The sequence below is a fragment of the Mycena indigotica genome, assembly GCF_014461135.1.
Source record: "Mycena indigotica strain 171206Taipei chromosome Unknown Mind.scaff0004, whole genome shotgun sequence".
NCBI classification, from domain to species: Eukaryota; Fungi; Basidiomycota; class Agaricomycetes; order Agaricales; family Mycenaceae; genus Mycena; species Mycena indigotica.
This window is the reverse complement of record NW_023503003.1, coordinates 5,143,971-5,159,147: the sequence shown is the minus strand read 5'-3', so window position 1 is coordinate 5,159,147 and position 15,177 is coordinate 5,143,971. Positions and strand designations below refer to the sequence as shown.

Sequence of the window (15,177 nt, the reverse complement as noted above, 5' to 3'; positions counted from 1 at the left end):
TTTAGAGCTGCGATAGCAGCCGTCCAATTTTCTACTTTAAAGCATCACAAGTGACAACAGGACAAATCAGGCACAAAGACTGCCGCAGTTCGTGGTTGAAGCAGTGAACGGCGTCTTTGCCAGCCCAACCGCGTTCTGGCTCAAGTCGTATGTTACGAGAAACCTTTCGTGGAACATTTGTCTGCGCGAAAGATGTCAAAAAAAAAAGTGGCGAAAACAAAGGCTCCTCACCCGAGGATGTAGTCCAGCCCAGTACCAGACAACTCCTCACTATTCGCTGTGATCTATGGCATAATAGCTTGAGCCCGAGAAATGGATAAAACTGCAACTCACCAAATAGATACTCGACGTGTCGCCGCCTATGAGTGTGTTGAGCGACGTAGGCCACACCTGGGCATCAGGTGTGAGGCAAAATCGACTCGCGCCAGTCTAGATATAGCTAGTAACGATTAGCACAGGATAGATCGACCTACAGCAAAACAAAGGTCCTTCATTCCAGCGAAGTTGGCCGTGGGCAGCTTGAGCAGGCCAACATTTGGGTCTAGGGTCGCGCCAGTTGCGGCCATATAGAGGTTGAAAGCATCCGTGGCAAGGATGACCTGGGGGGTTCAACTTGTGATAAACTCTGTGCACGAAATCACACCCACTAATGTCGTTCCCGAGTCCACGACGCCTGATATATTTGTGAGTTGCAGACAACATAGCGGCTGGCTCACCGGAATTCGGCTTGCCATTCGTGCTGCTCGCCAAAATGGTTTCATCGCCATCTTGACTTGTTAGACGCGAAAATATTCAGCAGCGCTATTCACATGAGATGACTAAGTCGATTCCCCAGAAGTGAGACGCGGGAGACCTCGTGGTCACGGGCCTAAGAGGCGGTTTAGCGATATTAGACTTCCTCTGTCACGCAACAAACGTGAAGTGCGGCGCCTCGATGCATTGGGTCGAATCTGGACAAGTGTCCGGGCCGAAGTTGAGCGTGCCTTTGTCGCCAGCAGTGCTGTTGATCGGAGCCATGAAGATGCTGAAAGTGGTGAGGCCCAGGTTCTGGCTGACGGTGGGCATGGTCGAGGGCGCGTTGGGGCCGGTGAGGGTGCCCTCCGTGAGATCCTCTGGTCCAAGGCTAGAGAACGGGTGGCTCTTGTGAGCGGGAAGAGACGGTACAGTGACCACTTACCCAAGAATTCCGTCCGCTCAAGCGATGCTGAGGATGTTTTCAATCACGTGCATTCCTGGATGGTTTACCTTCACCGAAGCCCCGCGCAAATTGGGCAGCCCCGATCGATTGGGCCTGCACAGTCAACGCGTTAGCGAGCGCAAGCGTGTCGTTATATTCCGTTCCTGCGAATTTCAGTGGGTCAGCGAAGGCGTGTTTGGAGTCTTATCTTATCTCACCAGCGAAGAATCCTGATTCCCAGTCAAATCTGAGCAACACATGAAGAGGCACATAGCTGACCAGAACCATAGCTGACTTCCTGATAAAATCGCAATCAGAGTGGGGTTCACATATACTTTAGAGTTCTACAACAGCGTTGCCGGTGAGCTTGGAGCACCGCGTTGGGATGTAGGGGTGGCTAGTCTGTGCCCCCACCCAGGTGTTGGAGCTGCCGGTGTCGAGGATGACATTGTCTTTGAGTGTCCCATGAGCGGCGTCGCGGGCCCAGACGGCGAGCGGCTTACATGTAGCGGGGGGACATCCAAGTTGGATCGGAATCTAAATCGGGTCAAAAAATGAGGAATGCGGAAAATAATAAAACGCACGAAAAATGAGAAAGTCCGATCCTCGATCGGCACGCTATCGTTGCGCGCTCTCCCGGATTTGAGCTGGCGAGCGCGCGCAACGTCTTTGCGGGAGAGTGTCCCCGAGCCCATAGAGTTGACAAGTCTATCGATTTTGACGCTCGCTGGCACGGAGCCTACGAGTGAGCACAATGCGGTCAAGATGAGAGTTGCCGTGAGTTGCATGGTGTGGTAAGAGAGCGAGGCAGACGAGTAGTCATTTTATATGAGGCTGCTCGCATTGAAACGGCGTTACAGAGTGCCGGCCGTCTTCTTCGCCTCTTGGGGGAGCTGGAAGCAGCAGGGGAATAGGTCGGGCCGGCGGAATAGTACATCGAGAGGTGAAGCACATGTGGGACAGACCTTCCGGGTTCAAGACGCCTAATGTGCCTGACTGGGTTTAGCAATCCTTCTCAGTTGATTCGAGGTTGAAGTCAGGTTCAGATTATGTGTCTGCCTTTCAGTGAGTTTACTTACCAGTACATCGTTTGAAGTTGACTACAAAACATGTAACATCATCGGATCCGCCGCCCAAATAGGCAATTTTGAATCAGGTGAGCGACGAGCGCCGCCACTATAAATCCACGCCGACAAACAATTCGAGCGGCGAAATCTGTGTCTTCAACGCCCATGACTATCAATCACCAACTCCATCCACTGGAGGTTAATCCAACGACGGGGGAACCGTTCTTGCGGCTGCCAGGGTACGACAACATCGTGCTAACGCCCCCGCGGATGAGCGATGTAGAGGCGATGGTGCCAGTCTTCAACGACGAGCGGGTGTACCAGTGGTTGACGGGGACGCCGTTTCCCTACACGAAAGGTACGTCTTGGGCGGTTCAAGCAGCCGTTGTTTATGCATGTTTGCAGCGAATGCGGAGTGGTGGCTGGGCGAAAACGCGGTGCCGCTGTCGCAGAGGATTCTGGCAGAGCTGGAGGCAGCGCGCGACGAGCCCGCCCTAAAGATGGTCGATTCGTGCCCAGTGACGATAATACGGGAGGTTCTGGCCGATGGGAGCGAAATTCTTGTTGGCGGCATCGACTTCACGCTTGCCCAGCGGCCCTTCGAGCTGGACGGCACCGGCTGGACGCTTGAGTTGCTGGGGCAAGACCCCAAGCCACAGCGCAACTCAGCCAACCCAGACATCTGGACTGTCGGATACTATATCGTTCCGAGCCACCATGGCCGTGGATTGATGTCAGCGGCATTCAAGACCGTGTTAGAGAAGTGGGGAGTGCCACGCATGGGAATGTGCAAGATGAGGGTCAGCGCGTTGACCGGAAATGAGGGCAGCGTAAAGGTCTTCAGGAAAAATGGGATGGTGTTGCACAAGACATGGCCGGAGGATACAGTCGATGTCAGAGGGACACGGAAGAGCGGGGTTCATGTTTATGAGTGGAATCTGTAGAAGAGAGCCATCGGAGATGGGTGCGACAGACTACGTGCAACGTGACTATTTGATCAGCTCGCTGGTCCGTGCGCAGACCTGCACCGCCACTGAAAGGTATAAAGAGGCGAGGTCGCCGACCTGATTCCCCATCTCTTGTGCTCGGGCACGTACCATCGGAAGTGAGGTTAACACCGATCCGTGGTCTTTTGCTGATTGCAAATTACATCCGAACCGTTCGTCTGCTTCGGCTTACGACAATTTTTGGAAACCTTCTCCTAGTGAGGATACTTCTGGTATCTGAAGGGAACTTTGTAGCTACAAATCAATGTACTTTTACCACTGCCACAAAGAATATTAATCAATTTTGTGCTCCTTCTTTGCGCATGCTGAAATCCATAAGTTCATGAGAAGTCCTAAAGTTTCTGTACTAGTTCTAACACTTGGTACTTGACAAGGTGTCTGAAGTTGCAGTCTGACTAGCCAAAAACTTCTGCCATGACACCAGCGTAGCACTCGGAACAACAGTCGACAAACTGGTCGTCGCGTTTGCCCCACTCCCATAGTAGATCACGTTGCTTCCCTGCATGAAATCCATAGCGAGCAGGGGGTCTTTGCCACCAACAATAGTGCCATCACTCCTCACCAAACCCGTGGTCTTGGCTCCAAGGACGAAGTCGCGAATGAACACAAAGGCCTGCGCAAAATGTCGTGGACTGTTGTGAATGGATGGGGTAGAGACATACGGCTTCAGGGACGGAGGCGGGGACCCGGTGGCCAGCGCCTTTGAACAGTGCATAGGTGAGATTGCGCTCTTGGTGGATGATTCCTGCCAAGCGGTTAAATGATAATGGCGAGAGAAGAATCAAGATCGTTGGTCGCACCTGCGAAATTGCCCTTGTCATCCGTCCAAGGTGTTGCTGGCTTCTGCGTAAACCCTTGAATGCCACCAAATGTCATGTTCTGGATGCGTGCATCAGGGTTGACCTGCAACACTATTATCTGCTCACTTGGATGACGACTATAAATCATCAGGCATTGTTGTGAGCAAGATGGAATGAATGGTAACACCTACCCTCTGTTCCACGGTGCGCAGCCAACGAGTCGTCATTGCCCGCGTAAAACACGATGCCGACGCCCTTCGCTGATGCGTTGGCCGCCAAATCCGTCAAGAAAACCATCGCTCTGCAATCATTAACATATTCACAGTAACTTCAAGACAAGAGACGGCGAACGCTGGGCCTGTAAATCGGTTCAGCATCAAAACAGAACCTCTGTGTGAAGACGAGTAATCACTAGGATCTTGAATGGGAGTGTTATCTGGTGCTGCCCCTGCAGGGCTCTTCGTCAGGAAGTGTGACATGGAAAACGGCCATGGACAAACCGAATGGATAGCTAAAAGAGGATAGCCAGTTCTTGGATGTCGGTGCATGGAGCGCGGCTCTCGTCAGAGGGTCTACAGCCAAATTCAACAATAAAGCAAGAAAATACTGAATCGGACCATTCATGAAGATCGTTGGGTCGCTCGGGACTTCGGGGTTCAGCCCATCCGGAACATCATAGACCTAAGCAGCATTTAGCTGGAAGGTAGAATCATAGAACAGCACTCGCGTCAATGCCGCCAAGAGGCGTGTCTATAACATGTCAGTTCACGTTCAACTCGCAAGTGAATGGCGTACTCCAAGGGAACGAGAAGTTCGAGGCGTAGTCCAAGAGTTCCAAATAGGTGTAGCAGCCGTAATAAGGGTCGATTGTTCCATTTGCGCGGCCGGACAAATCTCGCTTCCACGCTTGTCGACGCTCCTCTTGTAGAGCCAGGTCGCGTTTATTGTTGGCACTCTTGAATTGACTGTTCCCAACAGCGAGCTCCTTGAGAGACTTGTATTGTCGATTTTGAAGCGCGGCGGAAGGGAAGGAAGTCGATCCAAAGCTGGGGTCCTTGAGGGTGGGGAAATGTGCCGTTTCTGGGTAGGTGAAGTTGAGATCGTATCCGCATAAATGCTGTCTGGAAAAATCATTTCAACAATGACGACGACCATGTCCTCAATTACGCACTGGAGTCTGAAGTACTCGTACACCTCTGGGTCGTAACTGATTAGCTGAGGGTACGTTTCGATTGTCGTGATCTAGAAAACGGTTTCATCTCGCAGGTTCAATCAAGATAGCAGCATCTTACGGTCGGCAGATGTTCGGAGGTCGCAAAGTCTCCCAGTGTTCCATCGCCAACAATGATTTTGGCGAGTCTGACTGGCGGGTTGGGAGTAGAGAATATCGTTTTGGCAATGTATGGCTAGGCGCAAGATTCATGGCAAGGTGAGGCGGCGAGGAGATTGCCCACAATGTAAGTTCCTGCATACGACTCTCCCGAAAGATGCAGAGGACGCTTCGCAAGACTAGGAAATATCTTGACAAGGTTGGACAGGAATTGAACCTGAAAGACGTTTGGATGAGGTAAAAATGAAGAGACGAATCAAGTACAAAATCTTCCCCCATGTGATCTTCGTCGGGAACTAAACTAGATCAGAAACCATCGCAATCACAGCGTGAAAGAGAGCAAACCGTAGCCATCCGCGTCAGAAGTAGAATACCCCGCGCGACTGGAAATTGTTCAAGCCAGACAGGACGAAGAAAAGCAATGTCGCTAACCTGGTTGGTCAATCCAAATGGTATCTGCAAGCTTGTTCCAGCTAAGATCGTTCCGTATGATAGAAAAGTTGCCGGTGACTCGCAATGGCCCGTTCTAACGATGAAGGGATTAATGGCGATCGAAGATGATGCACTGCTCTTACCTCCCTCATCATGCCAATCATGCTGGACGAACCCGGACCGCCTGCACATTCAAATAGTAAGTCGCTGTACAGATCGCTGACACGAAGAGAGACCATTGAGCCAGATGATCCATGGCTTTGTCGTCGAATTCGTTGTAAGACTGCCGTTTGTCTTCTCAAACGCCCAGAAGAAGAGTGTTGCATTGGGATGCCCTTCACGGTTAACTCCGACGTTGCCGGCGAAGCTTCGAACACCCAGAGGTTCGGTAACATTGGGCAGTGGTGAGGTAACCTCGAAATCTACCAGCAAAGTCGCAAATCAGTTCTCGGCGAGTGCGAGTTCAGATTAAAAGGATACCGACAATGTTGCCAGTCTGGGCCGTAATTCGTGGTGGGCATTCCTGGATATGCATGCGGGAAAGTACTCGGTGCTTGAGCATTAGCATATTGCGAGGCTCGAAGAGCCAACGTGACGAGAGACATAAACAAGAGCATTCTGACTTTCTCGGGAGGTTTTGGTTGAGAGGTTTTGGAGCAGCTGAATTTATAGTGGTGCTCCAAACCATATACTGTAACGGCTTCCCTTGGAGTTGACAATTCCCGTTTCATCGTTGAGTCATGAGCTCAGGCAGCCGTGGGGAACCAGTCAACAATAAAAATGAACTGAATAGTGGTCTCATTGACTAGAAGGTCTTGCTAAACGTTGATTGCCATAAGGCGCAGCGCAGCTTGAGACAAACTTTGTTATCCGTTGCCTAAGCTGGACATCAACGTTCACAGTCTAAGCACGCAGCATATGCAAGGTTATAACATATCGGCCCAATGTCGAGATGAGTGGACTAAGGAGAGAGAGCCGATATTCAAAGGTGACATCTTCAAGTCGCCAGAGCTTCTGATAACGAGGAAATTTTGAGAAGTTTAAGTGGTCGACCAGATAGCGGCTGACTGAGTCCAACGAGCTCATTGAGGAAGAAGGCAGAAAAATAAAGCGACGATCAAAGTTGACGCGAGTGATATCTATTAACAAGAAACCAAACTGAACGCAAAGCTGTAGTTATAGCTTGCCGTTGACATCGTTATCGACTGCGCCGCTTGCTTCTAGTTTAGTGCAATCATTCAATAGCGTTCTTCCGAGCTTCTCTGCTGGTGTTGGAGGAAGGCAAATGGCCCGTGGTACCTAGCATTTCTGCGAGCTGAATGATGCCAGGCTTTGCGAGATCTTGACGGTGGCGTTAATCTCCGTATACTTACATAGTTGAACAACGAGGAAAGGAACGAAGTTGATGGTTGGAGACGAATTGCTCGACAAAGTTTTTGTGGCCTTCATGTGACTCGGAAGAGAACAGACATATGAATTGCTGGCCAGATTGAAAAAAAGGATGGCAACAAGATGCGCGCGGAATTGGTCTAGGACAGCCGAACGAGATGTGGGAAAAGTGATTTTGATTTGGGACACTGTCGGATGAGGCAGAGTATCGGAGAGGTATTGAGCAGTGGACAATACAGAGCCGTAAGTCGTGCTATCTGCGCTTTCGTTCATTCTCAAGCAAGAAAAAAGCAAAAATGACACGAACAAGTAACAAGAATGTCGCCCCCTTTCCATAACAAGTTACGCAACACCGTCGATATTCCATGGGACGCGTTAGAGACCATTACACATTCTTCCGGCTTGGCACCAAGGAGAGCTGCAAGACGAGTACGGACATTGGTGAGAAGAGGAAGGTATGTCTGACGAATCCATTTGTCTGGGTTGGACTCGGCTTCAACATCCAGAGAGTCGCAGTAGGCCGATATGGGTCGTGGAAGAGAGCCATAAGAGCCTGGTGAACTTTAAAGAGACGAATGTCGTCTGATATGAAGACGAACCATGGTTGAGATTGGTGTAGCCAGGGTCGAAGGCAAAGTATTCTAGCATCGCATGGCCAAAGGGCGGAGGCGTTTTTCCTTGAAAATCGTTCCACGACATGGCTGGAAGGTCCTAGCCGAATTCGACATGCTTTTTAAGGTGGTGAGATGAGTCAGAAAGGCAAGGTACAATGATACGCACCAAAGATATTCCTGCTGGTACGTGAGCGGGCAGCACCTGCCGTCTATCTGACAGCGAATAAACCCCCGAGGTAGAGTGCCGGTTGAATAGGCAACGCATACATCGGTCGGAGTGGAAGAGGAAAAAGAAATATTGGATCAGATGCATCAAATGATGGCGTGATAAGATAATCGCTATAAATTTCTTTTGCTGTTGCGGTCACGGACCCACCTGCCCTTGCACTCGAACGACGACCATCTCTCTACACATTCTTTACACCCTACTCGCCACCATGATCTCGCCCAAATTCTTCGTTCTCGCCTCGCTCGCCTCCCTCACCGTTGCCTCTGTCGTCCCTGCACCGGTCAACAACCTCGCTGCCCAGAAAGGTCTTCCCACCAAGGCGAGTTTGATTTCACGTTCAACGAACTCGCTTTTTACGCGTTTCACTCAGAACCTGCCTCTTCCTCGCGACATTACCGACCCCAAGCCCGTTACAGCAAACGTCCACACCCCCAACAGCGAGAAGAAGGCTGATGTCTATGTCCCATCTAACGTGCGTGTTATTATACTCGACGCGTGCTTTGTCATCTAATCTCTCATTCAGAAAATGGTACACGTTAAGCGTGGCTCGCCAGCACCCGCCGCCCCTGCCGCTCCCGCCCTCCCTGTCAAACTTCCTGTCGACCTTCCTAAACGTGGTCTTCCTGTTTCACCGCCCAGCCCGAATCTATCCAAGAGCTCACTTCCCGTCAAACCGCCTGTTGACCTCCCGAAACGTGATTCACCTATGCTGCCTGCAGTCAAGCCTCCAGTCCCCCTCCCTCCTCGCGACCTTGACTTGGCTGCTGCTACTCTCGATGCTCTAGGCGGAAAGCTGTCTAAAGGCGAAACACGAGGCTCAACCTTCGACGAGCCCTCCCTCGTGAGCAAACTCTTGCCTGGTGTCCCAAAGACGGTTGCTGGTTTGTCATTTGTTGTATTGCTTGGGTGATGTTGCTAAAGGTTTTATCAGAGGAGCACGACGAGATCAAGAAGAATGGCGAGAAGTCTAAAGATTTTGACGTCAATGGAACGGGCAACGATTCGCAACACCAAGCCTTCCATGCGCACAGTGAGAGCAAGCAAAACGGAGACAAGACTTCAGATGCAGTGGTTGCTGGCGGTATTGTGCACGAAAACAAATCGAAGCATTCGGCGCGGCAATTGAAGCAGGCTAAGCAGAAGAACGACGACGAAGTTATCAACGGTGGCGTAGTAGATGTCCACAGGCATTCAGAATCTACTAGTAAGCAGTAATTGTACCAATTACAATATATTCTTCGTTCCACTACAACGAGCACTAAGCTACTCTGATTCTCCTACGTTCTCGGGCTTCTGAGAGTAAGTTTGGGCGGAAGTACGCGTCGATGAAGGAAATGAATTCAGCGCGGGGTTTAGGGCTGAGCGCGTAGAACACGGATTCAAGATCGTCCATATCGGGGGCGCCGAGCAGAGGATTGTTGAGTAACAACTTGACCGACTGGAATGCGCGAGTGCCCTGGAAAAAAGTGAGCAACTTCAAGTTGATGCAAGGATACGAAAATCAGGCCCCGGGAAGCTCCACCAAAGGGTGCTTCAAAAAATTTCCGAATTTTGGCCTCAAAAACCCAATTTTTTGGGCCCCAAAAACCCATTTTTGAAGAAGGATCGTGACATGTAACTGCGTGACACCTGCCAAAAATGGTAATTTTTACAGGTATCAAAAAGTGTCTTGCGGCGGTTTTACCTTGAAACTAACACTCTTTGCGGTGATTCACCTCTCAAAAAAAGGCATCTGTTACTCGGTGAGACGCTGGTGCACAGGCCAGTCTAAAACTTTCCTGCGAACCTCCCCAAGGCCTGAAAAACCCATATCTTGAAGAAGGTTTTCAGAATTTTCGTCTCAAAAACCCATTTTTTGGACAAGGAAATCGCGATTTTTGGGCCTCAAAAACCCAAATTTTTGAATCACCATTTGGTGGAGCTTCCCGGGGCCTCGAAAATCGTAAACACACGGTTATTCCTTCAGTGAACTGTCCTTCCTCATTCTTCAACATGAGCCGGGCCATGTCTTCAACATGAGCCGGGCCATGTCAAAGTCGTTCAGAACACCCTTCGGCTTGTCGAGTTCTCGGTAGGGAGAAGATTGTTGAAGTTGATGTCGCCATGAAGTAGTCTCGCTCGCAATCCTTTTTCTGACCCGTGAAGACAGTCGTTCACGAAAGAGAAGAAAGCCATGAAGGACTCTTTCCCTCTATGTATCATGATCATGACCTGATCACGAAACTCAACTTTAGACAAGCCTTCCCTTGCAAACTCTTGCCTGGTGTCCCAAAGACGGTTGCTGGTTTGTCATTCGTTTTATTGCTTGAGTTATGTCGCTAACTTGAAGGTTCTCATCAGAGGACCACGACGAGATCAAGAAGAGATTTGAGTCTGACGTCAATGGAACGGGTAACGAATCGTTTCGCAACAACCAAGCCTTTCATGCGCACAGTGAGGGCAAGCTAAACGAAGACTTCGGTCGCTGGTGGTAATACTTATTGTGCACAAAAACAAATTGAAGCACTGAGCGTGGCAATTGAAGCAGGCTAAGCAGAATCCTCAATGGTGTTCACAGGCACGCGGAAACTCAGCAGTAGTTGTTCAAAAGTTGTACAAACTCCAATATATTTCTCGTTCAACATTTTACACTGGCTAGCTAGCTATCCTAATTCCGTTCTCGAGTGCGAAACCTGGGTTGCGCCAATGGTTGACGGTTAGCCACCTGTCTTTGACGCTTGAGACTCGAGGGAGACGTCGACTCGGAGGAGGGAGGGGTCTCTTCCTCCTCCGAATGGCGTCGTTTGCCCGGACTAGATGGAGTACTAGCGGGTTTTGGCGGAAGTGCCCGCAATTTATCGAGCGACGCGTCGATGAGGGAAATGAATTCCTGGTACTCGGCGCGGGCCTCGGCAAATGTATGACTCAATGGCTCGGGGGCTGGCTCGTCTGACTCGAGATTGATAGCTTGTTCTTCGAGAATCGAGGCCAAGGCTTCAATGCGAGGCAAGAAAAATCGGCGCATGTCGTTTAGACATTCTCGCATAATCTTGCGCTCGTCGCCATCGAATCGCTGCACACCGAAGGTAAGGGGATCTTTCAGGAAGCTCTTCTTCAAGTCCGCGAGCGTTGACCCTTCTGTGGTGGTTGTCCATTGCTGAATGGGCTTTGGTAACTGGTGCAACATGTTCCCGACACAGTTGTGGCCAAGGCAAACATAGCAGAGCGCATAGAACACGGATTCCAGATCGTCCATGTTGTCGTGGGGTCCAAGGAGCGGGTCATTCAACAAGAGCTTGACAGATTGGAAAGCGCGAGTGCCCTGACAGATGGTAAGGAAGATCCAGGGGCATAAAACGGCAACGCACCGTCATTCCATCGGTAAACAGTCCTTCTTCGTTCGCCAACACATGCCGGGCCATGTCGAAGTCAATCAGAACGCCCTTCGGCTTGTCGGGGCTCGGATTTTCAGCCCGAGCGTTTTCGGTGAGGAGAAGGTTGTTGAAGCTGATGTCGCCATGGAGGACTCTTTTCTCGATGAAAGCGTCCCTATGACCTGAGGTTGCGTCAATAAATGGTTGATAATCAGTGAAGGAAACACGCACCACAAACAACATCACGCGTGGCCTCAAGAAGCTCGAGAGCGGTTTCCGCTTCCTCGAAAGTCCCCACGTAGCGGTCGAGGACGATCCGCATCAGAGCACGGTTCCCCACAAGCCGGCCAGTCACGTAAGTCGCGAATATCTGCTCGTCAGGTTGATGGCAACGTTGGGCGTAAATGGTCGCGATGTTGTTCTGCCAAAGATGCATTTGGCCAACGCCGAAGATACCAGCGACCCTTTGGAGGAGGTCAGACTCGGGAGTGCGTTCTGCCCCCATCCAATAGTCCTTGAGGTAGAACCGCTCCCCGTTGGGCCCTTCCACCAGCCAGCACTTTGTGCCCCTCGAGCGAATAGCGCGTCGGAAAAAGACGGGATCAAGCGGACGCAGTTCGCCTTCCAGTGGCACGATCTTCAACTTCCTCGGTGGGCCAAGGGAAGCAATCCAGCACTGGGTAGTTGGATCCCAGACAGAGGGAGAAGTGACTTCGATATAGCGAGTACCATTCTCCCAGTAAATAGAGGTGTCGTAACCGACTTCCGCCTCGTCGAGTGAGCTGAACAGCCAGATGAGTTTGACGAAGGTAATGGCGTCCTCGTGGTAGTTGAACGCAGGCGAGACATGGGCCCCCGCCCTGTCAAAGTGGGCAACGCGCATGTATTTCCCAGACATGAGGGGAAGTCGCACGAAGTTGCGGTTCGGTTGCTGAACAAGCACCTCGCGAGCATAGACGGCGATTTGCTCCTGAACGTCAGGCGATTTGGCAACCTCCAGGACGTCACCATCATCCTTTTTTATTTCTACCGGCGTCGCCACATCTTCATAGGACGGCGGCTCCGGAAGTTCGAGCTCGGAGGCGGCTGAAGGTCCAGTCCCGAAAATGCCAATGTCGAAACACGACTTGATTGAGGTGGGGATCACGCCATCACTGATGTGGTGCTTGAATTTTTCGTTGGCGGTGATGATGACTTTGCGAGTGAGCTTCGGCTTCCTGTTTCGGACTTTCGCCTTCGATTTGTCGTTTTGAAATCTAACGACGATGTCGTCGATGATTTGTCTTATTGGTTCGTAGAGAGCTTTCTCTGACGACTGGTCTTGTGGAATTGCCTTCCATTCCTTCGTTTTGTTGTTGTAACCCCTGTATTTGTGAAGCCAATCCTTCACCTTTTCATGCAACTCTGGGTGGGTGGCATCAAGCTTGTCGCAGAGACGTTGATGCAACGGGTTCTCCTGGGAGGCCTCTTCGAAGACCCAAGTCCCAGAGAGTTCGACGGAGACGGCTTTGCGAAGTTCGGTGACATCCGCGTATAGATTTTCGCTGCCGTGGGATGAGAACTGGAACGAGGAGGTGCGGCCCGTCGGAATGATGTTGTTATTGCTGTTCTGCGAGTTGCCACCCGGAAGTGAGGTAGAAGGTGCAGGACTGTTTGGCATTCCCGTGTTGAGTAGCTCAGATGAGTGGAAAGAGCCCGATACTGAGTTGCTGATAGCCGTGAGCAACAAATCGCGCTTTGCAGGTGCAGCACGACGTGGTCGGGGAGACTGAGCCTGAGGCTGACCGGTTCGGTGACGGTCCTTTTGGCGGTCGACTCCGAGAGAGAGGACAGGATTAAAACTATTCAAGTTCATGGTGAGTGAGCGGAGAGTGAGGAAAGCAATGCTCTCAACTCACGAGCGTGGGTGCCACTTATAGTGGACCTTCTCTCTTCAAAGCGCAACGACAAAGCGGCAGCTACACAGACAAAGCGTTGGACAATGGCAAGTTGTGTCACATCACGTGTGCCAAGAGTACGTGTTTGATGATCAACTGATGTCACATCACAGGACTTCGCGTGGATCAGTTCAATTGTAGTACTTTGCATTACGCTCCAGCCTTATTATACGATTGACTGCCTCGCATCTAGCTCTATTTCTTCGCAAATCTCCGTCAATACTTGACCTACCTTCTCAAAGTCCGAAATCTGACAATCCTAAGTCCATGCCAGTGCAGGCGCCGAGCAAGCCAACACACCTCGTTGAAGATTTGTGCACTCACTCTTGCCCACCACACGTCCTGGAAAAGGAAAATCTTCACGAAAACACTGGCGTCGAGCAGCTTGGTGGTTGTAGCGGCCAAGATCGCCGACTCATATTCAGAATGGGCGAGAATGGGGGGAATGGGCAGCGCAACATTGACCTGATGATTCAATCAGCCACCGTAAGAGGAAGAGTCGCGATCGCCGCACCATGTTCAACTCCATTGCGCCATCCTCACTCAAGGTCTTGTCACCGGTCCCTAGAATGTCCGCCAGCCGTTCTTTCCCCGTCTTTGCAAGTCTGCGACAATAGTCATTAATCCGCTGTTCTCCGCCAATCGACTGTCTAAAGTCAAGTGCTGCGGCGACACTGAGGAATGGGACAAAGTCCACTGTCGAATTCCCTGCGGCCGTCTGTGTTAGGATACATACGATCAGATATGGACACACACATTCAAATTGTTCTACGAGATTGGTGAATCCACCGCTCGAGCGGCGGCTGGTGGGGATGTAGGAAGCGGACGTAGGAAAGCTTGATTGAATCATGTGCTGGTTGCTAATAAACCAATCAACGAAAGTTGTGGACCTAACTAAGCGATCGGCATACCGTCGAGGAACATATAGCACTGCGCAAGATTGTTTGGCAAAAAGCCATTTATGACAGTTCTGAAGCGGTATCAGCTGACATACAGATAACAAACGGAGAACGAACAGAAGTCCAAAAGTCGGGTCCAACCACCGTCAGGTTGAGATCCATCTCCTGCCCAATGCTGTGTGCTGCGTCGACTACGCTGAGCACACCTTCGTCTCTGCAGATAGCCACCATTTCCTGCCACGGCAAGAGCAGGGCCGGGAGGGAAGTGATACTGTCAATTACTGCAACTATGCGTTGAGTAGGCGAAACTCGTGAAATACTCCGAAGATGGTTTCGAAATTGAGTTAGCAGTGCCGTTGGGGTAGTGGGGAATGGGCCGAGCGTAAGAGTGGAGATTATGGGAGCGAAACCCGTGGGTCGGTCAGTCAAATATTCCGCCGTACTGACGACTGAGTTGTAAGTGGTGTTTACTGTTTTGCTGTCATTAAAAAAGACTCAGGATTAGAGACTACTTACTTACGCAGGACAATGACGTCGCCCGTTTTCCATTGGATATTCCACAATACTGTCGAGATAGCATGAGAAGCATTGTGCAGCAATACACACTCTTCTGTTTCGACACCAATCATTTCCGCCAGTCGTCGCCGGACATCACAAAGCGCTGGCCGGTAGAAAGCACGAAACCAACGGTCTGGATTCGCTGCACTCTGTCGTTCGAGAGCACTACATGCCTCAGCGACAGGGCGCGGTAGAGAGCCAAATGATCCATGATTTAGATTCACATAGCCTGGTTCAAAGGAGAAATGAGTCTCGAGAGTTGCATGTCCAAACCCCGCCATCGGTGTAAGAAACAACTTGAAGTGGGCACCTTCGCGGTCACGCAAGTTCCCAATCAAGCACATGGACGGACTTTATGACTCCTCTCGCGTTCACAAAAGCATCA

At 50.8% G+C, this 15,177-nt stretch overlaps 5 protein-coding genes across 5 annotated transcripts; 1 reads left to right on the top strand and 4 right to left on the bottom strand.

The window, feature by feature from the left end:
* Positions 1–66: 66 nt before the first annotated feature.
* On the bottom strand, positions 67–1,965 carry MIND_00541000 (Aspartic peptidase A1; the record flags this gene model as incomplete). Its single annotated transcript, XM_037362193.1, has 14 exons — positions 67–181; positions 232–284; positions 334–429; positions 474–599; positions 648–673; positions 717–767; positions 810–868; positions 917–1,123; positions 1,178–1,193; positions 1,246–1,341; positions 1,396–1,407; positions 1,457–1,475; positions 1,526–1,714; positions 1,762–1,965. The coding sequence occupies 14 exons, from the start codon at positions 1,963–1,965 to the stop codon at positions 67–69; spliced, it is 1,269 nt and encodes a 422-aa protein (XP_037222485.1).
* A 429-nt stretch (positions 1,966–2,394) lies between these two features.
* Positions 2,395–3,188, top strand: MIND_00540900 (N-acetyltransferase domain-containing protein; the record flags this gene model as incomplete). Its single annotated transcript, XM_037362192.1, has 2 exons — positions 2,395–2,602; positions 2,650–3,188. Exons 1-2 carry the CDS (start codon positions 2,410–2,412, stop codon positions 3,186–3,188), a joined length of 732 nt encoding a protein of 243 aa, XP_037222484.1. The 5' UTR covers positions 2,395–2,409.
* A 415-nt stretch (positions 3,189–3,603) lies between these two features.
* Positions 3,604–6,544, bottom strand: MIND_00540800 (Alpha/beta-hydrolase; the record flags this gene model as incomplete). The annotated part of the gene is made up of 19 exons (XM_037362191.1): positions 3,604–3,864; positions 3,914–3,996; positions 4,052–4,130; positions 4,178–4,188; positions 4,243–4,352; positions 4,403–4,409; positions 4,464–4,499; positions 4,552–4,623; positions 4,669–4,732; positions 4,770–4,801; positions 4,847–5,172; positions 5,223–5,293; positions 5,344–5,457; positions 5,506–5,598; positions 5,727–5,764; positions 5,814–5,907; positions 5,957–5,997; positions 6,038–6,235; positions 6,298–6,544. The coding sequence occupies 19 exons, from the start codon at positions 6,542–6,544 to the stop codon at positions 3,604–3,606; spliced, it is 1,977 nt and encodes a 658-aa protein (XP_037222483.1).
* A 568-nt stretch (positions 6,545–7,112) lies between these two features.
* Positions 7,113–7,901, bottom strand: MIND_00540700 (PLP-dependent transferase; the record flags this gene model as incomplete). Its single annotated transcript, XM_037362190.1, has 3 exons — positions 7,113–7,459; positions 7,510–7,755; positions 7,802–7,901. 3 exons carry the CDS (start codon positions 7,899–7,901, stop codon positions 7,113–7,115), a joined length of 693 nt encoding a protein of 230 aa, XP_037222482.1.
* A 2,791-nt stretch (positions 7,902–10,692) lies between these two features.
* On the bottom strand, positions 10,693–15,136 carry MIND_00540600 (uncharacterized protein; the record flags this gene model as incomplete). The annotated part of the gene is made up of 11 exons (XM_037362189.1): positions 10,693–11,346; positions 11,393–11,580; positions 11,630–13,239; positions 13,297–13,322; positions 13,568–13,585; positions 13,636–13,800; positions 13,850–14,043; positions 14,092–14,195; positions 14,247–14,305; positions 14,352–14,704; positions 14,755–15,136. 11 exons carry the CDS (start codon positions 15,134–15,136, stop codon positions 10,693–10,695), a joined length of 3,753 nt encoding a protein of 1,250 aa, XP_037222481.1.
* Positions 15,137–15,177: the final 41 nt, after the last annotated feature.